The following is a 24564-nucleotide window of genomic DNA, read 5'->3' as shown; positions in this document are numbered from 1 at the left end:
ACCCTACCCCACCCCCGGAATAAATTAAAGCCCCCACTCTCTAAAATTCCATCTTTACAAACACCTCCACTTGGACCAACCCCCAGAGAACAGCCAGGCACAAGCCACCGCCTCTCCCCATCAGAGCCCATTTAGCATTACAGAGTAACACAGATCATGGCAGTTCTGAGGGCCCATCCACCAGTGGTGCCAAGCAGGTTTGCCACTCTATGAGAGCGTATCCAGCCTTTGCCCAGTTAAGCCCTGATATTAGCAGGGGTTGAGAAGGAGATTTTTCCCTTGCATAGGATGGGGCAAATCTTCCACCCACTCCTGGGCTCTGGGAATCATCCCCCACCCCACCCCTCATTTCCAGTGCCTTCTGCCTGTTGATTTAACCCCTTACTGGTTCCCATCCCAGGAGATCGGCCATCTCAGGACCCTGCTGGATTGCAAAACCCAGGCAAGAGAGGGCATCCTTAGGAATTCTGGCTACTGGAGGGCAGATCTTACAGCCTGGGGGTAGCCAAGGAGGCAGGACAACGTTTCCCAAGGGTCTCCGACAAGGAGAAAGAGCAAGCCCCCAAGTAGGGTGACCAGATAGCAAGTGTGAAAAATCGGGATGGGGGTGGGGGGTAATAGAAGCCTATATAAGAAAAAGCCCCAAATATCGGGACTGTCCCTATAAAATCGGGACATCTGGTCACCCTACCCCCGAGTGAGCCATGAGGAGGCTCCGCTCCTTAGGGCATCCCCCTCCCCCTTGAGTCTGTCCCTGCCTCCTGTGGGTGCCTTATGGGTGAGAGTCCCTGGTGCCCTACTAGGGGCATCCATCCTCCCCCTTCTCTGGGGAGGTTTGCTGACCCATGGAGCAGTTCCACCCACCAGCCCAAGCCAGGCAAGTCACTGAGCAGAAAGGGGCAGCTGGAGGGGGGCAAGGTCCCCTCAGTCCCCTTCGCGGCCGACGCAGGCGTGGCAGTTGGGCTGCTGCTGCCTCTCGTAGTGGCCAGAGATCCAGAAGAAGAGCATGAAGGTCACAGTCTGGATCCCAGCCAGGAGGAAGAAGTAATAGTCCATGTGGCAATTGTTAATGTTCCCTGGGGAAACAAGGGGTGAGCCGTCAGAGCATCCCCTGCTGGTATCAGGCAGACCCCTCCACCTCTAACCCCTGCAGCAACCCTAGCCCAGGGCACATTTCTCCCTACACAGTCACTACAACCCGGCACCAAGTAGACACCATCTTCCACCACATTCCCAGCCCCAGGGACCCGTCCCCCCTGGCACTGTCAGCAGAACCCCCTCCATGGAGAGCTCCCCCTGCTGGCAGGGGATGATGAGGCCTGAGAGTGGAGAACAGACCTAGCTCCCAACCTCCCTCGAGCACCCCCCGTCGGCCCCAGGGATACATTTCCCACCCCCAGCTTTGCTGAGGGGCTGCCTCTCTCCCTTCTGCTTTGTATTTTCCCCCGGGCCCCGCACTCACCGTAGTCCTTGGGGCAGTGCATCCAGCCATGCTCCGGCACTGAGAGGAGAGTCAGCAGCCCAGAGCCCAGGAGCGAGCCCACGCCAGATATGAAGAAAAAGAGCCCCATGATGGCTCCCTGCATGGACTTGGGGGCCTCTGAGTAGGCAAATTCCAGCCCTAGGGGAGAGCAGAGAGCTCTGAGGGACCTCAGTAATACTAGGGCAAACAAACACTGCTTCTAGCCACCAGGTGATGGGATCAAACAACAGGCTGTTTGCTACCATGCCAGCTGATTGATAAGCTGGCAGCCCCAACCCAAGCACTTGCCTTGAACCTATCAGTCACCTATCCACCTACAGATCAAGCCTTGCATTGCTTAGATTCATGAAATCAGAGGCACCTCCTTCCTAGATACAGCTGTATTTGATGTTCTCTGGCCCCACCCAGCATGGTGCTAGGGGCTGTTAGTCAGACCAGTTGCACATGCTCAGTCTAACCCCAGCACCTGGCGCTTCACACCTCACCTGTGCTGCCTTATTGTTACTGGACCCCATCGCGCTAGGCGCTGCACAAACCCAGCACAGTTACCTGGAATGCTGGCAAAGATTTCACTGATGCCAATGAGAAGGTACTGGGGAATCTGCCACCAGATGGGCAGTGTGGCGGCAGAGTACACATCCTCTCCGATGCGCTGCGGGATGGTCTGGTTGTTCTTCACATACTGCAGCCTCTTGGTCTCCAGGGCGCCTGCCGAGGAGGGGCAGGATGGATCAATGTGACATTCCCCCACACACGCTCAGAAGGGGTGAGCCCCATCTGAGCAAGGCCCCATGGGCCCCTGATTTCAGGGCAGGGAGAGTCTATCGGCCATCCTCTGGGATCCCCCCGCAATGCCGGTCAGCTCCAGCCCTTGCGTTGGGCAGTAGCCTCCCACCCACCAGCCATGGCCTCCCTAGCCATGGGCATCAGGTGTTACCTGCCACAATGATAGAGGCGAGGCCAAAGAACATGCCCAGAGCCATCCTCTTCAGCGCTGAGGGCAGCAGCTTCCGCCTCACCAGGAACGGGTCAATGACTCGATCCTTCAGTGGGACCAGAACCAGCAGGACCACCACATTGGCTAACAGGAGCCAGGCATCAGGGAACTAGGGAGAGAGAACTGGGTCAGATCTAGCCCTTGGGCTAACAGAACCAGGCAGTGGGGATCTAAGGAGAGAGAACTGGGTCAGAACCAGCACCTGGGCTAACAGAACCAGGCAGTGGGGATCTAAGGTGAGATAACTGGGTCAGAACTAGTCCTTGGGCTAACAGAACCAGGCATCCCCTTGAGAAATAACTCTACAGCAACTGAAAACCCTTATTCTGAATCGCCTGCCTCTCCCAGCCCTGACTCTCCCCCTGCTTCCCCATCCCCTCCCTGCCATAGGTGCTGGAACTAGGGGTGCTGAGGATGCTGCTGCACCCTCTGGCTGGAAGTGGTTTCCATCATATACAGGGTTTACAGTTTGGTTCAATGGCTCTCTACACCCCCACTACACAAATTGTTCCTGGTCCCCTGCTCCCCTCCAGCTGCCCGGGGCCTGAGGAGACGCGGAAGCAGCTGGGACAGTTTCTGTTCTGTCTCCAGACAGGCTGGTGACCACAACCAGCATCACATGCCGCTCACGCTAGGCCTCTCACAAAGAAGGGATTGTGCTGTCAGGGGCAGGTGATATCCTGGACCCGCCTCCTTGCCCAGGCTGGGGATGTCACCCTACTCGAATAGGCAGCAAGATTCACCCATGCTGCTCAAGATGGTCTCTTCCCTTGGCCTGGTGCCAGCCCTCTCCCCGTCACCCCCTCTTGGGGTGTCATCACCAACCCCAGCGATGTCACTCAGCCCCTGAGCTGATGTCATTGCCTGCCATCCCCACTGCATGCCATGGCCCTTCACCGTGTAGCTGCTGCCCACGCCACTGCCCGTGCTGTTGTGCTGGAAGATGTTGGGGATGAAGAGGTGCAGGCCTTGCAGGTAGTAAGTCGACTGCATCTGGAATGTAACAGGGAGGTCAATGTGGGGTTCAGATCCATGGGACATTCCTCCCCCCGTCACCCCTCTTGGGACATCATCATCCACCCCAGTGATGTCACTCAGCCTCCCCTACTCCCTGCCAGGGGCATTGTCCCTCCTCTGCCCCCTTGAGTTGGGGTCATTGTTTGCCATCCCCACTGCATGCCTTGGTCCCCATGGGAACTGAACCTCTCTCCTACCCCACCAAGGTAGGGAAGAGCCACACACACCCCGGCACCCTACCCCAGGAAACTCTGCCAAGCCAGGACTGGGGGAGCAGTGTACGGGTGGCCCCCGAGAGAGGGTTAATCATAGAATCATAGAATATCAGGGTTGGAAGGGACCTCAGGAGGTCATCCAGTCCAACCCCCTGCTCAAAGGAGGACCAATCCCCAGATGGGTCCTGCTTTGAGCAGGGTCCTACTGGGTCGTACCAGCAGCCAGTGACTATTGTTCTTTAGCATTGCCCCGAGGTGGCGAATCAAAGAGGAAGGAAATGAGGAGGAAATCTTTTGAAGGAATGGACACAGTCCCTGTCCCAGGTGGCTGGTCCTTTAAGGATAAATGGGTCTCAGCCCCACCTGGGACATGGTTCACTCCCCGCTCCAGGTGTGAAGCTGGGCCATGTGGCCCCTCTGGGAGTCACAAGGCAGAGGGCTGGGGAGGGAGAGAGAAAGATGCTGAGCTAACAGGGGTGGGCCAGGAGAGCAGAAAATGGGGGGGGCAAACTTTTTGGCCCGAGGGCCTTATCTGGGTATGGAAATTGTATGGCGGGCCATGAATGCTCACGAAATTGGGGTTGTGGTGTGTGTGGGGGGGTGAGGGCTCCGGCTGGGGGTATGGGCTCTGGGGTAGGGCCAGAAATGAGGAGTTCAGGGTGCAGGAGGGTCTCCAGGCTGAGGCAGGAGGTTGGGGTGCGGGGGGGGTGAGGGCTCCGGCTGGGGGTGTGGGCTCTGGGGTAGGGCTGGGTATGAGGGGTTGGGGATGCAGGAGGGTGCTCCGGGCTGGGACTGAGGTGTTCGGAGGCTGGGGCGGGGGGTTGAGGCACGGAAGGGGGTCAGGGGTGCAGGCTCTGGGTGGTGCTTACCTCAAGCAGCTCCTGGAAGCAGCAGCATGTCCCCCCACTGGCTCCTACGCAGAGCCACGGCCAAGCAGCTCTGCACGCTGCCCAGTCCGCAGGCACCGTCTCTGCAGCTCCCATTGGCCTTGGTTCCCAGCCAATGGGAGATGTGGGGGCATCGCTTGGGGCAGGGGCAGCGTGCGGAGCCCCCTGGCTGCCCCTACATGTAGGAGCCGGAGGGGAGACATGCCGCTACTTCCGGGAGCCGTGAGGAGCCACCCCACGCTCAGAGTGTGGCAAGCCCCTGACCCCACTCCCTGGCTGGAGCACCAGAGTGGGGCAAGCCCTGGACCCTGCTCCCCAGCGGGAGCTCGAGGGCTGGATTAAAACATCTGAAGGGCCGGATGCGCCCCCCGAGCCGTAAATTGCCCACTCCTGAGATAGGCTGGCATCTCGGAACCCGAGAGAGGACAACTCAGGGAGAGTCCTGGCGCCAATCCTGGGCTAGGGAGGGGTGCGAATAGCTGCTGGCTGAAGACTCAGACCAATGGGATCGGCAGCAGATGCCAGAGCTGAGGAGCTCTTGTGCAGATGGACTTGATGGATTGTTCTGCGCTGCTTATGTGATGAAGCCAGCCTCGGTGGGTGGGGGGGGGGGTAAAAGCTCGGAGGAAGCCTTTGTGGATTATTTCAGGGACACTGAGGCAGAGCTGCCTCTGGCCACGAGGGGGCGCTCTGGAGGCAGCATCCCTGTTTGCAGCCCCCACCACCCTAGGATCTGAGGGTCTCACAAGCATTGATGGTATCGATCCTCAACTCCAAGCTCCGTGAGGACGGCTCGATGCCGACCCCACTGCCAAACCCCTCTATGCATCAGCACGTCCGGTGCTGCCGCTCCACCGGCTCCCTACCTGGAAGTAGACCATCCAGTAGGGAATGAAGGTCAGTAGCACCGGCAGGATCTTCGCCATCACCTGGAAGTTGGCAAGATCCTCCTCGGGTGAAGGAGCCCGGGGCTGAGATTTGCCGTCAGGGGGAGGATCCGCGCCCTGGGCTTCTGATTGGAGAGCGCCCGGCCTTCAATGAAAGGGGAGAGCACAGATGGCATGAGGAGGCCAGCGTGGGCATGGCCCCAGAGGGGATGGGGGCAGCTGCGCTTCACCAGCACTGACCCTACCTGATACGGCGCGCTCGGCTGCAGCAGCTGCCCCGGAAGGCCAGCCTGAGCATGGCAGAGACCTGGCTGCCCGCGGGGGGCTTGGTGACAAAGGTGGGGGCAGCCAGGAGAAAGACGAGGAGGGCCAGGGCCACGCAGGCCGCGGGGATGGTGTAGCCGATGAAGAAGTTGACATTCTGCTGGATGAAGGCCACCACGAGCAGCGAGATCACCGCCCCGATGTTAATGCTCCAGTAGAACCAGTTGAAGAAGCGCCGTGTGGCATCGTGGCCACGGTCCGTCACCTGCAGGGAGCACAAGGCAGGACAGCGTGAGCCAGGCTGTGCTCCGCTGTGTCCAGTCGGGGCCTTGTCCCCTGTCCCCACTGTGGGAAGGGGGGGGTCCCAAAGGAAATGGGGGGGTTAACCCTTTATGGGCCGTGGGGAGAGAATTTCTAGATCCCTGGCAGGGGCTGCCTCCCATCTCTCCTGCCCTTTGGGGAGCCAGGCAGACCCTCAGCCTGGCAGGGGGACTCTCACCACCACCCCGCCCACCCCAGGGACTTCCACCTGCAGGGAGCGCCAGGCCAAAACTGAGCCACAAACATGGGGGCGGGGACTCATCTCCCCTCCCTCCCACTCCTTAACCTAGACGCAGCCTCCCTCCTTCCTATCCTCTCCCCTCTTCCCGACCTCCTGCTCCATCCGTTCCCCAGCCCTTCCCATCCTCTCGCCTACCCACCCAATCAGGGTGCCCCATTGCAACAGCACCCCCTGGGGATGTGGGGGGTGATGGCCCCCCTGCCTGGCCGAGGCTCTGCCTGGCTCTCCAGAGGGAAGGAGAGATGGGAGGCAGCCCCTGAAAGGGGTCTAGACATTCTCCCCCTACAGCCCGTAAGAGGTTAACTCCCCACCCCATTTCCTATGGACCAGAGAAACAATCCCCTTCCCCCAGTTAGACTCCTCACCTCCCCTGACTGGGGCGGAAGAACTCCCTCACACCTGGGGGGAGACAGGTGTCCCCTTGTGCTCTGGGAGGCAAGATCATCCCTAGGGACATTCTCCCTGCTCCCAGCCAAGCCTGGGAACTCTGGCTTGTTCCTGGGGTCTGGGGTGGTAGAGAGGAGACTTTACCCCATCATCTGCTGGGGCGGAAAGAGAAACAGTCTCCCCCATAGCATGATAGGGAAAGCCCACCCCCCCAACCTCCCGTGTGCATGTGTGCAAGCGTTAATCTGTGCATGCACACTGGGGACTTGTTTGTGCCTGCATTTCCACGTGTGTGTGCTTTTGCATGCGTGTGTGTGTGTAAGCACATGCATGCTTGTGCATGTTTGTGTAAATGTGTTCTGACACGTGTGCAAGCTCGTGGCTAGGACGTGTGCCCTTGTCTGCATGGCTGCTTGCGTGGATGTGCTTTTGCTTCTGTGCGTGTGCAGAGGTGTGCTAGATGTATTTGCATGTGTGTGCCCATGCGCATGGGTATTCATGTGTGCAAACTTGTGTGTGTCTGTTTGTATGCATTGCCTCTGTGTGTGTGTGTGTGTGCACACGTACTGCATGCATTGCCTCTGCCTGTGTGTGCATGCGCGCGCGTTGCATGCATTGCCTCTGTGCACATGCGTGTTGCATGAATTGCCTGTGTGTGTGCACAGGTGCGCATTTCATGCATTGCCTCTGTGTATGTTTGTGCACGCGCATTGTATGCATTGCCTGTGTATGCACATGCGCGCTCATGCATGTGTGTGCAACGTTAACCCTTTGGCACTAGCCAGGGCGAGGGTCCTGCCCAGGGGAATCTCTTTGGGGGGTGTATATGTGTGTGTGTGTAACCCTTTGTGTGCTGGACGTATTGCTCTCCAGGTTGCTGACCCTGGGGGAATGGAGGGGAAAGGCATGCCTGTTACCTGGTCGGCGCCGAAGGGGGTGAGGTTGGCCTTGACGGAGCTGATGCCCAGTGCCAGAAGCAGCAGGCCAGTGTACATCAGAGGGGCACAGTAGTGGCCGGGTGCCGACTGCTGGCACTCCCCACTCTGGTTCCGGCAGGGATGCTGCAGCGGGTAGGCCGGCATGTCCCCGCACAGAAAGAGTCGCCCGTCTGACGAGGCTGTGGCGGGCAGCAGGCAGGCCGACACCAGGTAGAGCAGGAAGCTTAGCGTGATGGTCCAGTAGCGGCCCAGGTAGACGTCAGCCAGCCAGCCCCCGACGGGCGAGAGCAGGTAGGAGGCACCCAGGAAGAGCAAGGCGGCCCGCGAGGCCTGCGATCCCCCCCAATTGAAGTTGCTGCTGTTGAGGTAGAGGACAAGATTGGAGACGATGCCGAAGAAAGCTGCCCGCTCCAGGATCTCCACCAGCAGCACAGCCGCGCAGGCCACCTTCCGGCCCTCGAAGGCATCCCATAAGCCCCCGGCCGGGGCCTCTTCCTGCCCCAGCAGGGGCCGGCGCTCCCTTCTGGTACCATTCCGGGCCATGCACCGCCCTGCCTGGGCACTGCACGGGTCTTCCTGCTCCCCCTGGCCTTCTCAGCCTGTGCTCTGTCTGTCTGCCCTTGCTGCTCCGTCTGTCCTGAGCCTTCCCCTCCCACGCTCTGTCTGGCCGTCCTCCCCTCTCAGTCTCTGGCCGCCTGTAGCTCTGGCTGCCTCTGCCTTCCCTGCTCCGTCTCTTGCTCTGGCAGACTCTCTCTGTCTCACCCTTCCTGGGCGTGTTTTCTCCAATCTCTCAGACCAGCTCCCACTTCCCCATTTCTCTGCTGAACAGAGACATCATATGACATCTCCCTTCCCAGAAATGAAACTTCCATTCCATGGGTTCCCCTTTCTCAGGGGATCGCTGCCCCGCCCTCTCCCCCTGAGTGACACCCTTCTTCATGCTTTTCCAGCCCTTCACCAAAGTTTCCCTTTACTCTCCTTTCCCCTGCTCCAGTCTTCTCCCAAGATGATTCCCTCTGCCTAATAATCATACCTAGCACTTTTTATCAGGGGATCTCAACTTTCTTTACAAAGGCATTCACTATCATTAGCACCAGATAGGGAAACTGAGGCACAGAGGGGCAAAGTGACTTACCCAAGGTCACCCTGCAGGCCAGTGGCAGAGCTGAGAATAGACCCCATCTCTCATGAGTCCCAGTCCAATGCTCTTTCCACTAGGCCCCACTGCCCCCAGGAGCAGCTGGCCTGCTTAAAGCCAAGAGGGTGGAAGCACTGGTGGGAGACTGTCAGAGCACAGGGTCTCCCATCCCAAATATGAAATGAATAGCTCATCGCAGCGGAGATTTTAAACTCCTTTTACAAAAAAACAAAGAAACCCTCCTGTAGCAAAGGAAATGCAGGCAAACAGGAAGCAATAGTTTGTTCTAGTAGCTCTTGCCCAAGACCAGTTCGTGTGCAAACAATGGGCTCCTGATGAGAGGGATTTAACTAATAACCATCCTGAGTCACTCCCAGTTGTCTCAGAGGAGTTCTGGAGAGCCCTGGGGGAGGGGCCAGAGAATAGGTGACAAGCTGATCCATAGATTTTCAGCCCAGATGGGACCTTCAGCTCCATCCGCAGCTCCATTACACCTAGGTGGCAATGGAGCTGCAGATGAGCCTTTTGCAATGGGGCTTCTGCCCCGAATGCTGCACGGCCCCATCCTGGTAAGAACACAAGGTAGGTGTCATTGCCCAAAGCCTTGTGGTGCGTAGCATGGCCTTCCAGCTCCCACAAAACCCTTTTCCTCCCTTCCGCCCCTATGGGGTTTGCAGATTGTATGTTTCTCCAGTGCCCCTAGCTTTGGCTCTTCAGAAAGGGCCTTTCCTACCTCCTTCCTCTCGTGGAAGTCCAGTGCACTCCACCGTTCCAAACTCCCCTGCCAACGGACAGAAGACTCTCTAGGAGGACCAGAATCACCACGCTGGATCAGGGCGGGGAGCCATCTGTGCTGCCTCCAGCTAGTGCCAGCTGTTTCAGAAGGTCCAAGACCCTCACTGCTGATAGTTGTAGGACCACCATCTTCCCAGCCCCCATTAGAGGTTGGCTTATGCCCTGAAGCAGCAAGCCCAGGACCAGACCTTCCATGGCTTCACATCAGCATGGCTCCACTGAAGACAGTGCCATGACATTGATTGACACCAGTTGAGGATCAAGCCCTTGTGTTTTTTTTAAAGTCCTTCAGACTCTAACTTCTCCCATCCTGCCTGATTTCCCCCTCCCCCCATGGGTAAATAGTGCAGCCGGAGCCCCCTCTCGCCAGCAAAACGCCAGCAAAGTTATCCATTCCCTTTTGACAGCGTGCCTTGGGAAAGTTCACTCTGCAAATTAATCCCGGTTGGTTTGTATGGCAACATGGTCATGTGGATTGACATCTGGCAGACAGCTCTTCCTCGGAGCTGTCATCTCTCGCGCTGGTATTTCAGCAGCAGCTGCTATAAAAAATACACCCCCAGAGTTTCTATTACCAGTTGATATATGTTGTGATTTCTCCTTTTGATGCTCCCTCTTACAGAGCATGGAATTATTTAGTATCTGTCCTATGACGTCTCCTCCAATTTGCTTCAAGGAGGGCAGGTATTTGGCCCAGTATTGAATGCCCTGTGAAAAAGATTTTGTTGTCCCTCTGCTGAGCAGTCCTAGGTTTCAGGGCCTTGCAGCTCAGCTGCTCATTCGAATGAGGCAAGTGCAGGCTATTAGTACAGCTTGTATACCCCAGTCCCTGAAGAGAAGCGGTCACAAACAACATGCGGGCAAACCCTTCTGTCAGGGATCTCAGCCCAAAAACCAGTGCTTGGTGCCCACGGAGCAACAAGAACTGACGCTAGTTAGAGAGATGAAGGCAGACAGCAAACTCTCCTGTAGCTTGCCACAGCTAGGAACAGAGGAATTGCCAGACTGGATTAGAGCCACGGTCCATCTAATCCACTGTCCTGTCCCTTCAGGGGAAGGTGAAAGAACCCTGCAGGGGGCAGAGGTGGGATAATTTGCCACCAAGCAGGGCTCATCCTGGTCTTTAATAGAGATTGGCTTAAACCTTGAAACATACCCTGCCAACGTTTCTGTTATCGTTAATTATGATAACGCTGGAAGTTCTTGATCTCCATATAAACATCCAATCACTTTTGGAAGCTTGTTCAATTCTGAACCTCAACAACTTCCGGTGGCAGTGAATTACACAGGCTCATTGCACATTGTGTGGAAAAGTATTTCCTTTCACTGGCTTTGAATTTGCCCCCTTTCATCTAGTGTCCCCTCGTTCTTATGTTAGGAGGCAAGGAGAGCAGAAGTGCCTGATCTCCCTTCTCTAGACCAGTCATTGTTCGATAGATGTGTATCACGTTCCCTTTCGAGCGCTCAGCCTGTACGTTCTCTCAGGGCCCAATCCTGCACCACTGGAGTCAGTAGGAGTTTAGCAGCTGACCTCAATGGGAGCAGGATCAGGGGCTTAATGCAGCTTTACTAGATGGAATATGTCACTCATCTGTGGGAGCCACCCCCCTCCCCACTCACACAGTGTCACTTTCAGCCAAACATGATGTAATCTGTGGGTGAGTGTGGGTTACATATTCCCCCCCGTGCCTGAGCTGTAGCCGCTGTGAGTCTGTTAGAGCCCCAGCTAGGGAGCCTTTGCTTTATAGCACCTACTGCAAATGCTCTAGAGGTTCCCTGGTTCAATTCCTGGTGTGCCCACCAGGAGGGTAACTGTCACAATGGCAACCCACACCCTTTAGGTATTCAGGGCCGGATCCAAAGTCCACTGAACTCAACGGACAGGTTCCTGTTACTTCCCCAGGCTTTGGCTCAGGGGCGGTTTGTGGGTGTGATGGGGTGTACGCCCTCTCCCATGGCAGAGAGAGGGTTAATGGGAGCATGGGCATTCAGTTAGCCAACCTGGCTGCACCTCGAGGGAAGGTGGGGTAATTCTGTTAGCAGGCCCACTGGGGAGGAGCTGGATGGCTGATCGCAGGCAAAGAGGCCCAAGGCAGCGGGGGAGAGAGACATGTACACACAGCAAGCCTGGGGAGAGGCAGACAGGAGCCAGGCCGCCAGGGAGAAAGCCCGGGAGGTGTCGCTCACTACAAGAGCAGGTGAGAACATTGCAGAGCCTGGGAAGCATGGGCAGAGGAGCAGGGCTGGGAAAGGCCTCGAGACAGGCTCAACTAGGAAGTAGCCCAGGGAGGAAGCAGCAGGTCTGAGGGAGCAGACATGAGCTGTTTGCTCCAGGGCCCTGGGCTGGCACCTGGAGTAGAAGGGGGGCCTGGTGTTCTCCCACTGGCTATGGTGAAGCTGGTGTGAAACCCCCTGACACAAAGGGCAGGTAAGCGTAGAGTGGAAGACCTGGCGTGAGGCAGTCGGGTGATGGTTTTCTTGGACCCACTGTTACCCCAGAAGGGGTGAGGACTATATGTGCTCTGGGCCTCTGGCTGCAGGGCTGAGTCCTGAGAAGCAGGCCACCGCAGAGCTGTGGATAAAGGGTGGCAGAGGAAGAGAGCCTGCTATTCTGCACCCAGCCACGAGGGGGCATGATGGCCGGTGAATCGCTCTTCTGCGGTGGAGTTCCTTCTTTCATAGGGCAGTGTAAATAGCTCACGGGGGGAACCCGCCCCTCCCCCCCGTACCACGTCTCTCCCAGCTGTGACAGGCAGCCCTGGTCCCCTGGCATCTCTGTGCCATGTCGGTGAGCCTCCTCGAGAGGGCAGCCCGATAAAGCTCAACAGAGCGTGTGTTTTGATGCCATCTGAAGCACGGCGGGGGGAGGGGGGCGCCGATGACCCAGGTGTCCTGCATGTGACATTTCAGCAGTTCCCTTTGACAGATGCTTCCCGTACCCCACATCAAGCCCTGGCTAGCCACAGTCAGATGGGTGAGCAGGAACGTCAGAGCGAATAGCAACAAACGCGATAGCAGAAAGCCCCGGGGGAGTGGAAGGAGCCGTGCTTAGCATCAAAATAGCACAGTGCACCTCGCGATGCTCCACTGGAATCGCTGGCTCAGAAGGGCAGAAGAAGCCCTAGAGCCAATGTCTGCCCAGCTTGATGGATGGAAGACCGAGAAGTGGCTGTAATGGTGCTGAATGCCGGAAGCTAGAACAGGAGGAGTGCTATGCCGGGAATGCCAGTGGGAGAATGTCAGGTTTCAAACAGGGCTCCTGCTAGGCTCACTGTTGGGCCGCCCACACCAAAGAGCCGTCAGAAGCGTCCCTTCGGGTCAGTCCCACAGGACCAGCAATCCTAGGAGGGCACTGGCTCTGCTTCTTGAGGGACGCCCAGAACCTCGCCGGCACGAGCGATATGCCCACCCAGCCGCTGATGTGGTGAAATAGCAGGAGCAGCAAACACAAGCGCCGGGGAAGGATTCCCCCTAGAGCAGGGGTAGGCAACCTATGGCACGTGTGCCAAAGGCGGCACGCAAGCTGATTTTCAGTGGCACTCACACTGCCTGGGTCCTGACCACCAGTCCGGGGGGCTCTGCATTTTAATTTAATTTTAAACGAAGCTTCTTAAACATTTTAAAAACCTTATGTACTTTATATACAACAATAGTTTAGTTATATCTTATAGAGACTTATAGAAAGAGACCTTCTAAAAATGTTAAAATGTATTACTGGCACGGGAAACCTTAAATTAGGGTGAATAAATGAAGACTCGGCATACCACTTCTGAAAGGTTGCCGACCCCTGCCCTAGAGGCTGAATGGGTCATGGCAGACGGAACTGCTTTGAGACAAGATAGGTCATGTGACCAGAAAGTCATTGCCCCTGGTCATGGGGTCCCTGGGGATCCCAGTGCGAATTCGGACATGCGGTCTTATCGCGGTGTCCCTGGGGATCCAGGTGCGAATCCTGACACATGGCCTGTGCATGGGGTCCCTGGGAATCATGGGGCACATCCTGATGCACAACCTGGGCGTGGGGTTCCTGGGGATCCCGAGGTGAATCCTGACACGCAGCCTGCAAGTGGGGTCCCTGGGGATCCTGGAGCAAATCCTAATGCACGGTCTGGGAATAGAGACCCTGGGCATCCTGGGACCAATCTGGACACATGGCCTGAGTGCGGGGTCCCTGGGCATCCTGGGACGAATCCGCAGGTGCGGCCTGGGTGCGGGGTCCCTGGGCATCCTGGGGTGAATCCTGACATGCAGCCTGTAAGGGGGTCCCTGGGCATCCCGGGTCCGATCCAGACACGTAATCTGGGCGCAGGGTCCTTGGGGATCCTAGTTCAAATTCTGGGCATGGGTTTTTGGGGATCCTGGTGCGAATCCTGATGCACGGCCTGTGTGGGGGATCCCTGGGGATCCGGATGGATCCTGACATGTGGTCTGGGCATGGGTTTTTGGGGATCCTGGTGCGAATCCTGATGCACGGCCTGTGTGGGGGATCCCTGGGGATCCGGATGGATCCTGACATGTGGTCTGGGCATGGAGTCCCTGCGAATCCCGGGGTCGGCTGCTGACATGCGGCCTGCAACCCATTTCCACTAGCTAGTTTTGCTTTCGCCCGGCCCAATTGCTTTCAAGCTTGCTGTACTTTGCAGAGGTGGCGGCCGCTGCTGCCTTTCAGCACCGGGCTGGGGGCTCCCTCCCCACCCCTGAGATGCTGAGTTGGCTTCCTGGAGACTGCAACCACAAGCCAGAAAACAAGAGCGAGAGACTCTTGTGTGGGAGCCACACACCAGATAGAGAGAGAGCGAAAGAGCCTGGTTTTGGCCCTCCCTTCCCAGCCTACAATGCAATCACACTGCAGCCTGTGCCAGTGACAGCGATGGACGTGCTGTGGGTATCCCTGGTGGCTCTTTTCCTGATGGCACCCAGACAAGGTACCCAACCCTCTCTCCATCCCCTCTTTGTTCCCTTCTCTCTGGGCCAGGATCCCTATGGGTTTAGCCTCTCGGCCGAGCTCTCCAGCCAAAGCACTGTTGTAGGATCCGGCCCTTCCTCTCAGCCTTCTGCATTGCACACTCTCTGGGCCAGGCCCTCAGCTGGGGTAGGTCTGGGGACTGAAGTCTTCCCTTCTCCCACATCATGGGCACAGTGGGAGGAAGGTCTCTAAGCTGCCGTCAGGTGGACAAGATGTGAGGCCCCATCTCCTCTTCTTCACCCACTTCCTCATCCCCTCCACCGCCTCCCAGGACACATGGCACCCCGCAGAGCCAGCCCCTCATCCCTTACCAGCAAACACCCTAGCAAGGGCTAGTGGGAGGGAAGAGACCTGGCCGGGGATGTCCTGTTCTCTCCCGCCTGCAGAAATGCTGTCCAGCCCAGCATAGCGTGATACCTAACCCTGACCTGTGTGGGGCAGCCAGTCCAGATAAGCTCCTGTCCCCTCCACTCCTGGAGACAGAGCTGGGATAGGGAAGGGCGGCCATGGGGTCCTGAGGTGGAACTGGGGGGATCCGTCTGGCACAGAGGGAGGTGAGACTGAATGTAGAGCCATGTCGGCGAGGCTAGGGGCCCTGGGATGGTTACCCGGGCAGAGGGACAGGCTCGGAGTGGGGATTGCCAGAGAGATGTGGCTCTAGAAATGGCCATTCTCATGCAGAGGGACACGTTCCAGAGGACTCGGGCGAGGTGCAGAGGTGTTACGTTTCTGCTATGCTCTGCTGTGGGAGTCTCGCTTTCAATATCAGAGCACCCCCGGGAATAGCCATCGCCCTTTCTTCTCCAGATACCACCTAAGCTTAAGTATCAGGGGGTAGCCGTGTTAGTCTGTATCCACAAAAACAACAAGGAGTCTGGTAGCACCTTAAAGACTAACAGATTTATTTGGGCATAAGCTTTCGTGGGTAAAAAAACGACTTCTTCAGATGCTTCTAAGCTTAGAACAGCCGCTCCCCCCCCCCCCCCCCCGTAGCGCGATCAAGTGAGAACAAGGCACCTGAGCGATTTCTATCGGGGGCCCCAGTGCAGAGCTGATTGCTTCAGGGAAGCCCTTCCTGCTCCCCACACACCGCAGTCCCTTTGGGCACCCTTCAGGCTGAGAGGATGAAGGGTTTTGCAGATGAAGGGCCAGGCGCACAGCTGATGTAAATCAGCATAGCTCTATCGAAGAGCTGGCGCCATGGCCATTTACACTAGCTGGGGATCTGGCCCCTAATTAAATTAATCAAAGCACCATATAGCATCAGCGTCATTATTTATTATTCACCCAGCCCCACAAATGCGTGTGGCACTTTATACGAAACAGATCTCCGCCCCAGCCAGCATATAAATCCGCTTGTTCTGACTGTTGTTATTGACTGACCTATTATTGTGGTATTGTTTGTTTCCTGTGTAACTGTGCCAGCTGCCACGGCCTGTTTATTTCTTAATCAGTTTCTTTGCTGCTCACTGCAGCCCTGTGTGTAATTGGGGGAATGGCGCCTTTTCTAAGAGCAGTCTCCTCTTAAAGTGATCTGCGGGCGGGGCCCTGGGAAATGAATGTTGATGCTGATTTTATGTGGAATGAATTTATTATTTTTTTTGGACGGGAGGGAGAGGGAGCATCTCATCACACTTCCCAGTGAGACAGTTTCCATTTCACAACCTACTCCCCCCCGCCCCGTCACAACTGCTGCTGGTTGTCCCCCTTGCTCAGTAGAGAGAGACCTAGGATGGAAAGAAGCCTGGACTTCCGTAGCCCTAAAGATCAGCATTGAGCCCTATTGCTGGTCTCTACTGCCATCCTTACTGAACCTGCATAACTAGACAAATTCAGTCTCCAGGGCTGTACATTTAGAGCCTTTTCCCAGCACTAAATTCACAATGAATTAATTATTATTAATAGCCCAACTTTAACCCCCGCCCAGATCACCATGTGCCTGTTGAGTTCTGTCCTTTATTCTTAATCACTTAATCACTGGAGACCATTCAGAAGAAAACAATGCGGGAAATTGTTGCTAGAATCCAGTCCTATTGTTATTTCTTAACTATCCTGCAATGGCTTTATTGATGCAGTAAAGTCTCAAGGGATCAAATCGTCTTACGGTGTAAATTGATCTAGCTCCATTGAGTGTGTTGATTTACACCTGCTAAGGATCAGGCTCATTATACTGTATCAGCAAAGCTATGATCGGATATTTAAGAAATAATAAAAGGACTCAATTCTGGCAACGCTTCCCTCGTTATTTTCTTCTGATCATCCGTTTCCATGAAATCATCTCAGAGTAAGAAACTACTGGCCATGTCTGTCCTATTGACTTTGGCGCACTCGATGAAGGTATCCCGATGTAAACATGGCAGCACTCATTTAACAAAATCGATACATCAACAATCGGATTAATAAGCGCTTTGGGGGCAGGGATATTCATCGTATAAAACTCCAGCGCTATGGAAACGATTAGCAACAATAATGCTTGCTCTCTTTCCTCAAATCATTATTAAACTAAATATCACCCCGTGAGATTAACGCCAGGCGTGATGTCCATTTTAGTCATTTGTAGAAAAATCACCTACCCTCTCCTGCTTCTGTATAATCGGTGTTGTTGAGTTGGGTATTATATTTGGCAAGAGAAGGATTAATTCTAACTTTTAAATGCATTTTATATCCCTAACAACATAACACTTGGTAACACTTAGGGCTAGGTTTTTAAGGTGTTTAAGCACCTAATTCCCATGGACCTTAGCCTTATTATATGCTCTTCAATGTGTTTAGAAACAATGAATAATAACAAATATATTATAAAACAATACTATGTATCTATATTTCAATATATATTCGTCTATATGGAAAGGATCTTGCATTCTGGAATATAGCCAGTACATTATGCATTTTCTGCACAATCTCTCAAATTAACAGCAGGTTATAGAAACCTCTTGAAGTCAACAGTTATACCAGGGATCCAGTTTTCCTTTGACCTTTACATACAATAGTTTGCTGTTCTTTACGATTGCGTTAAGAAAACCTTCCCTCTGATCTGTCCATTGGTGCCATCTTAGCACAAGAGCAGAAATATGTCACCATATTATACAGAAGGCGCCGAATGCTGAATGTCTTCCTCCGGCTGACAGGTATAGCGAAGGTGGATTAAATATGTATATACGGCCCCCACCACCATAGCATCTGGATACTTCACAGTCATTAATATATTTATTCCCACAGACACCCCAGGAGGCAGGGAGGTAGGGGAATGGAGAGTCAAAGTGACCTATTCCAGGTCATTGAGGGAGCTTGTAGCAGAATAAGAAATTGAACCAGGGTTTCTTAAGTCACAGGCTAGTAGCCTAAGCACTGGGCCATCCTGATGTGGATAGCATGGGGTGGTAATAGGGGGATAAGGATCAGATCAAATTTGCTGTGTGCAATCCATTTCAGACACCAGGCACGGGCAGGCGATTTTTCTGTGTTGTGTCCTTTCCCCAGCCAAAGAAAACCATTTCACTCCCCATCGCAGTGGAAATACCCTGACTTTAGCCATCGGCCTATATCCCCTGCAGTGAGGAAGTAAAAGAATTAATTCAGACAGCGTAGCATTTCTAGTGATAAACATCAAAGCATTCACAGGCAGAGAGTCTGTAGCTCAGCCAGACTGTCTACTCCCTGCTAAAAACCCTCCATAAAATGGTCTGTTGGTATATGTTATATCAACAAAGATCCTGGGAAAGCCAGCAAGGTTAGAGTGAAGGAGACAAAACTAAAATGATACAAGGCCCCAGGGGCATAGCTTACCCAGAGGGAATGAGATAAGAGTGTTTAGCCTAAAATAAAGCGATGTTAACAATGAGATCTATTAAGCCGTGGAATTGCCTCCCAGGGGAAGTCCTGTTGCTTGGAATAATTGGAGTGAACAGAGCGCTCAAGGAAGCAGGGGCTAGTCCTGAGCTGTCTGGAAATGGATGAAGTGACCTGATTTTTTAAAACCAGCCTTGCTGGTGGTGCTGTCAGTTTTTCATGCACCATCAGTCGCGGGCACGAATTAGAGCAGCTGCCTGCAAACCAAAAGATAGCTGGGCATCCACCTGCCATTTTCTAAGGGCACAGTCTGTCGGCATCGGTGAATTTAATAATTAGGCGCGCAAGGGTTCTTCCATCTCTGATTCTGACAGCTGCAAAAGTGGCCGCTACATACTCCGTTTTGGGGCGCCCGACTGGGCACCTCTTAGGCCTGTTGTTTGGAACTGTTGAGTCCAGACGACCCTTGGAGCTGTGGCGGCTAAGACACAGCCTCACACTGGGCACTCGGTGTCAGTGGCTGCTTTTGAAAATTTGTGACTATGGGCCAGATCCTCAGCTGGTATGAACTGAACTTTGCTTGAGGGGTAACTGCAAAGTTGTACAGATCTCGCCTGCAGCAGGCAATTTCCTGCTCTCTAGCCTAGCTTTTGCTTTGCTGTGTTTGGTCCTGTCTCACCTGATTACAACCAAAGCCCCTGCTTGCATCCCAGGGATCCGCTGTCCCAGCATTCACCCCATTGCTCCAGAATCACGACTGTCATTTAAAAAGAAGAGTGTTTCTAACCCTTTGGGTCGTGAGAATAACACCAGCGATAGGAACTGAGCGTCACCAGTGCAGAAATTCCTGCCTGAGGGTACATCTACACTGCAAAAAAAGACCCGAGGCAGCTGACTCAGGCTCGCAGGGCTCAACACTACAGGGTCAACTGATTTGGAATTATGCTTCAGGGCTAAAAATAGGCGTGTGAACATTCCCGGTCGGGCTGGAATCCGGACTCTGAAACCCAGAGAGGAGGGAAGGTCTCAAAGCCTGGGATGCAGCCCGAGGCGGAACATCTACACTGCAATTTTTAGCCCCCTAACGTGAGCCCAACTCAGTTGACCCGAGCTCTGAGACTTGTGGCTGCTGGGGGTTTTTGCAGTGTGACGTACTCCCTACAGTTACTGCAGAGATGGACATTACTGTCTGGTATCTTTTTAGTTCTTCTAGTCAGTCTGCTTTTGCCAGTCAGTTTCCTTGCTTGACAGTATCTCAGTGGAATTCTCTATGGCTGGTGATTGATTTCTCCCCCCCCCCCCAGTGCTGTCACCTGAAGCTACTGGCAACAGCTTAAATCAGAACTAAAGACTGGATGGCTCTGGAGAAAAGAAACGGCACGTGAAGGCTTTACCTGAGTGTGCCGAGAGCCTGAAAAAATAGCTCTACGAGGTGTGAACTGCCCCGTCCTCCTCAGCCAGGCCTCGGGGATTCTGGAGTTCAGCATTTCCTCTGTGCAGTCGGCCATTTTGTTGCAGCCACGCGCCCGGCATTTTGTTTTCTGGCTCCCTGACCAGCTGGGACCTGCCAGCAGCTGCCTGTTGCTCAGCAGCTCTCCCAACAAGAGGGAGTTAACTGGGTGACAGGACGGGATCCAAGGAGTCAAGCAGCAGGGGGTCAGGGATCCAGAGTCCAGGAGTAGCTAGGGAGAGGGGCAGCCAGAAGTGTAGGTCGGAGACCATGATGTCTGTCTGTGTAGGGGCGGGGAATGGGAACCCCGGGTGTCCCATGGTGATCGACTACATTAATATTGCTGCAGGGCACAGAGGTTGTTGCCACAGGTTCTGGTCCTGTTATGTGAGGAGCAAATGTGACACTGCTTATACCCCCATGGATCCACCTCCGAAATGCCTCTCCTCCTGGAAACCCGTCGGCAGACAGAGCTGGGTCTTTGCACCTGATGCTAGATAGGAGTCGGAGGAGGGAGTGGATAACTAGGCAGTCTCTGACCGACATGGGCCACTGGGATAACCTCCTCCGTGCTTGGGTGGCTGGTTAGTTCCACTGCCCAGCTGACCTCACCATTCTAAAGTCCGTTTTGCTTTTATACCCGTAGCTGCAATGTCTCCTTTCTCAGTGGCAGGCCGTAACTCCTTGTCTCAGCATAGCTGACTTCTGGAAGCAATCTCTCCCACTCCCTCGTCCCCCATCCACGGGACCCCTTGTCCATCCTTCCAGACTCTTATCGCGTCATTAGCCTGTATCTAACACATGACAGTGTCCCTGAACAGGGGGGCCAGGCTACACAGGACTGTGCCACTGCCCCATTTGGGACTGTCACCCACGGGCGCTTTAAATGAGGGGCGCCCGGCTGCCCAGTTCACTCTTCAGCTTGCTGACTTGTTTGTGTCACTGGGTTATTGTAGCCACTCTCCCTGATGAGCGACTCACTGGGTTAGCGTTTGTGATTCCCCGAGGAGGAGGACTAAACTGAACATGCTGGAGAGTCTCACTCTGCTTCCCAGCAGGGGCTCCAGTGTGATTCCAGAGCGTGTCTGTAGCCTGGCGCACAAATTGCCTTGTGTGGATGCAATGCCTGGGTTATTGGAGCCCCTCCATGTGGCTTTGCCTGAGTGGGTCAGAGCTGCAGCTGGTGTAAACCAAAGAATGCTGATGCACACCAGCTGAGGATCAGGCCCCTAAATACCTTGGGAGTTAGGTTGATGGGAATTAGGAACCTAAATACCTGTTTTCTTTGTCCTCCCCCTGGCAAACACTCTGAGCATGAAGGGCAATTGAGTCACAACGAACCAGGCGCCAATTCTGCAAACACTTAGGCACCCACTTAACTTGAAGCTTGTGAGTTGTCCCATGGTTAATGTGAAGCCCGTACCTAGGTGTTTGTGGGATCAGGGCCTGTGGCATGTCAATTATTTGGTCACTTTGATTACACAGGGCAACAGAGCAGAGAAAATGCAAGGGACCCCCAAACCTAGTCTATATAGTGGTGGTCCAAGTGTAGCTAGCTGCATGCCAGGGAGTAGCTTACCACCAGATGCAGAGGTTCTCAGCCTGTGAGACACCCTCCGGAAGTGGGTCATGACCCATCCTAACTGGGTTGTGGCTAAAACCGGGTGGAAAATTCTGATTTTGATTTTGACAAAAGATGGGTGAGTGCTGGTCGGAAAAGGGAAACACTGTCCCTGCTTGGAAAATTTCAACATTTCGATGAAAGACGGGAAGAAAGTCATCCATGGATTCCCCCTTCTCCAACATCTCTAGTGGCGTTTAAGTGAAAGGAATTGACAACCTAACGAATATATGCAAGGTCAGATCCTCAGCTGGTTTTCACCAACTTCAACAGAGTTATGCAGTTCAACTCCACAGCAGAGGATCTGACCCAATGTGCCTCATCGACATGAATAAATTCAGGCCAGAATTTAGAAGGTTTCTGACCATCAGAGAGGTGTTGTTCTGGAACAGCCTCCCCATAGGAGTAGTGGGAGCAAACCTCTTAATTCATTTTAAGAGAGAGCTGGCCTAATGTATGAGTGTGATTGTTTGACAGGGTTGCCTGTGGTGGTGTGGGGCTTGGCTCCAGAGCTCTGGGTCTCACTTCGGTTTATGTCTTTTGCTCCTAAAACTCATGCTTCAGGGTTTCAGCCAGCCACCTGCAGGGGGCAGGAAGGGATCCCACCACAGTGTGTTCTGGGAGGTTTTGTATCTCCTTCCTCTGAAGTATCAGGGATGGTCATGGCTGGAGATGGAACATTGGGTTCAGAGGACTATGAGGTGTGGCATCTACCATTTTCTCTCTCAGGTGCTTGGCTGGCTCATGCTTGCTCATGTGCTCAGGGTCTGACTGATCACCACCTGTGGGTTTAGGAATAAGTCTTCCTCCAGGTCAGATTGGCAGTGACCGTGGAGATTTCAACTTCTTCTGCAGCACGTGGGTGGGGGTCACTTGCCAGGATTATCTGGGTGTATCTCACTTAATCATTTCCCTGCCACTGCGGGGGCCTTGGACACTGGGGCACCTCGGTCCTTCCTATTCTCTGCCTGTGGCACATAACAGACTAGTCTCCTGTAGGCTGTAAGGCTTTGGTCCAATTCCAGTTGCTGGGTTTAATGTGCAGGTGGTAGGGGGTGATGGTGGCTTGTGATCTGTAGGAGGCCAGATTAGAATCTGGTCGTCCCTTCTGGCCTTAAACTCTATGGTTCTAGTGAGGTTGTCAATTCTCATGATTTGATTGCCAGTCTTGCAAAATTAGTTGTTTTTCTTCAACTCCGAGCTCCTGGAGTCATGTTATTTGGGGAGAATCTCAGCTTTCATTGCAAAATAAGTTGCTAACGCTCACAGTTGAGGAGAAAAGCTTGAAAATGTGACCAAAAAGTTCATAAATGAGATAGCAAATCTAAAGAACCTAAAATTGATTATTTTTTTAAAATCTCATGATTTTTAGGCCAATTTCATGATGGGGGGGGTGTTATTTTTTGAACACTTGGGTTGGTCATGTTGCACCTATAGTTTGGTTAAAATCTAAGTCACAATCATTTTTGAAACATGGATGAATTTTCAGCTGTTTGGTGGGTCACAGACCCCAACCCCCCCAAAAAAAATTAATTGAGAGTTGCTGGTCTGGCATATAGAACAGGGACTGGATATCCAGAGTTCTTGATTCTGAACTCTGCCACTAATTCTCTATGAGTCCTTGAGCAAGTCATTTAATCTCTGAACCTCTGTGTGCCCACCAACAAGAGTCAACTTCTACAGATGCTCCTGGTCCTACTCCCTCCCACCCTAAGCAAGACCCCTATTTGCCCCTGACTTGGGGAGCAGATGGTTCTTTGCCACCTGGGGGTTCCTGCACACTAGATAAATCTCCTAGCTTCTCCTTTAGGGCAAGTTCTGGCTGCTTTGCCTTGTCTGAACAGCGCAGAGAAAAGGCCAGGGATCTGGCTCACAGCATTCCAAACTGCTTGAGATGATAGTGCGGCTGCCACCATAAGCCAAAAATCATGAGGAGGAGCGGAGTGGTTATTTTACCTCTGTATTTAGCACTGGTGCGACCACTGCTGGAATGCTGTGCCCAGTTCATGTATCCGCAATTCAAGAAGGATGTTGATAAATTGGAGACAGTTCAGAGAAGAGCCATGAGAATGATTTAAGGATTAGAAAACATGCCTTATAGTGATACATTCAAGGAGCTCACTCTATTTAACTTAACAAAGAGAAGGCTAACAGGTGACTTGATCACAGTCTATAACAACAAATATTTAATAACGGGCTCTTCAGTCTAGCAGAGAAAGGTAGAACACGGTCCAATGGCTGGAAGTTGAAGCTAGGCAAATTGAGACTGGAACTAAGGGGTACATTTTTAACAGTGAGAGTAATTAACCATTGGAACAATTTACCAAGGGTCGTGGTGGATTCTCCAGCACTGGCAATTCTTTAGTCAAGGTTGGTTGTTTTGCTAAAAACTCTGCTCTAGGAATGATTTTGGGGAAGTTCTATGGCCTGTGTTATACAGGAGGTCAGACTAGGCCATCATCTTGGTCCCTTCTGGCCTCGGAGTCTACTAATCTATGAAATTTTGGGTTTCGGACAAAAAAATTCAGTTTTCTGATGAAAAAATATTTAAAAAAAAAAAAAAAAAGGAAAGCAGAGACTTTCCATGCACACACAAATTAATCAGTCAGAAACCGAGTTTTCCATTTGAAAAACATTTCAGTGGGAAATTTTCAATCATCAGCAATAATAATAAATTATCATGGTAATAATACAAAAAAACATAAAGCAATACAACAGCCTTAAGTGAAAAGGGTTATAGAAGTGCGGATAATGATGATAATGATCTATTAGCTCCATGGGGCATATGCCGTAAACACATCTTCCCTGCAGATGTTCGTCTGCGTGTGTTTATTTCACTGGCTTTTCTCTGTCACTCATCATATCCAAGCACATCATGAACATTCATGAATTAAGATTCCTTTTTTCCATTCCCTGGACCTTGGTTTAGTCCACATCCCGCCTCCCACTTCTGATCATGGGTCAAAGCCAAGCCGTGGTTTTTCTAAGCCTGGCCCTGCTCCAGCTCCTGTAGATTCCTCTCAAAAAGAAGCCTCTGTCTGCGCCTAGCTGATCTGTCGCACAGAGCTCAAGGGGCCGTTATGCAGAGATGCAGGTGCAGAAAGATGAAGGCTTTGGAGAACTGAGGTGATATGGGGGAGGGCAGGGAAGTCAGCAGGAAATAGGATC

The 24564-nt window shown here is 53.4% G+C and overlaps 1 protein-coding gene across 1 annotated transcript; it reads right to left on the bottom strand.

The window, feature by feature from the left end:
- Nucleotides 1–924: 924 nt before the first annotated feature.
- Nucleotides 925–8180, bottom strand: SLC15A3 (solute carrier family 15 member 3). Its single transcript, XM_065404080.1, has 8 exons — nt 7617–8180; nt 5732–6015; nt 5466–5631; nt 3378–3473; nt 2421–2589; nt 2033–2191; nt 1463–1621; nt 925–1076 (listed from the first exon to the last, which is right to left on the bottom strand). Exons 1-8 carry the CDS (start codon nt 8178–8180, stop codon nt 925–927), a joined length of 1749 nt encoding a protein of 582 aa, XP_065260152.1.
- Nucleotides 8181–24564: the final 16384 nt, after the last annotated feature.

Source organism: Emys orbicularis, chromosome 4 (assembly GCF_028017835.1).
Source record: "Emys orbicularis isolate rEmyOrb1 chromosome 4, rEmyOrb1.hap1, whole genome shotgun sequence".
Classification (NCBI taxonomy): domain Eukaryota; kingdom Metazoa; phylum Chordata; order Testudines; family Emydidae; genus Emys; species Emys orbicularis.
The sequence above is the reverse complement of the archived record's forward strand: the minus strand, read 5'-3'. Positions and strand labels throughout refer to the sequence as shown.

Excerpts from the sequence above, each read along its gene's own strand:
- SLC15A3 (XM_065404080.1), bottom strand. The coding sequence starts at position 8,180 with ATGGCCCGGAATGGTACCAGAAGGGAGCGCCGGCCCCTGCTGGGGCAG. Across the intron at positions 6,016-7,616 it reads CCCCCTTCGGCGCCGACCAG|GTGACGGACCGTGGCCACGA; the intron begins GTAACAGGCATG and ends TGCTCCCTGCAG. Across the intron at positions 1,077-1,462 it reads GCACTGCCCCAAGGACTACG|GGAACATTAACAATTGCCAC; the intron begins GTGAGTGCGGGG and ends TTGTTTCCCCAG.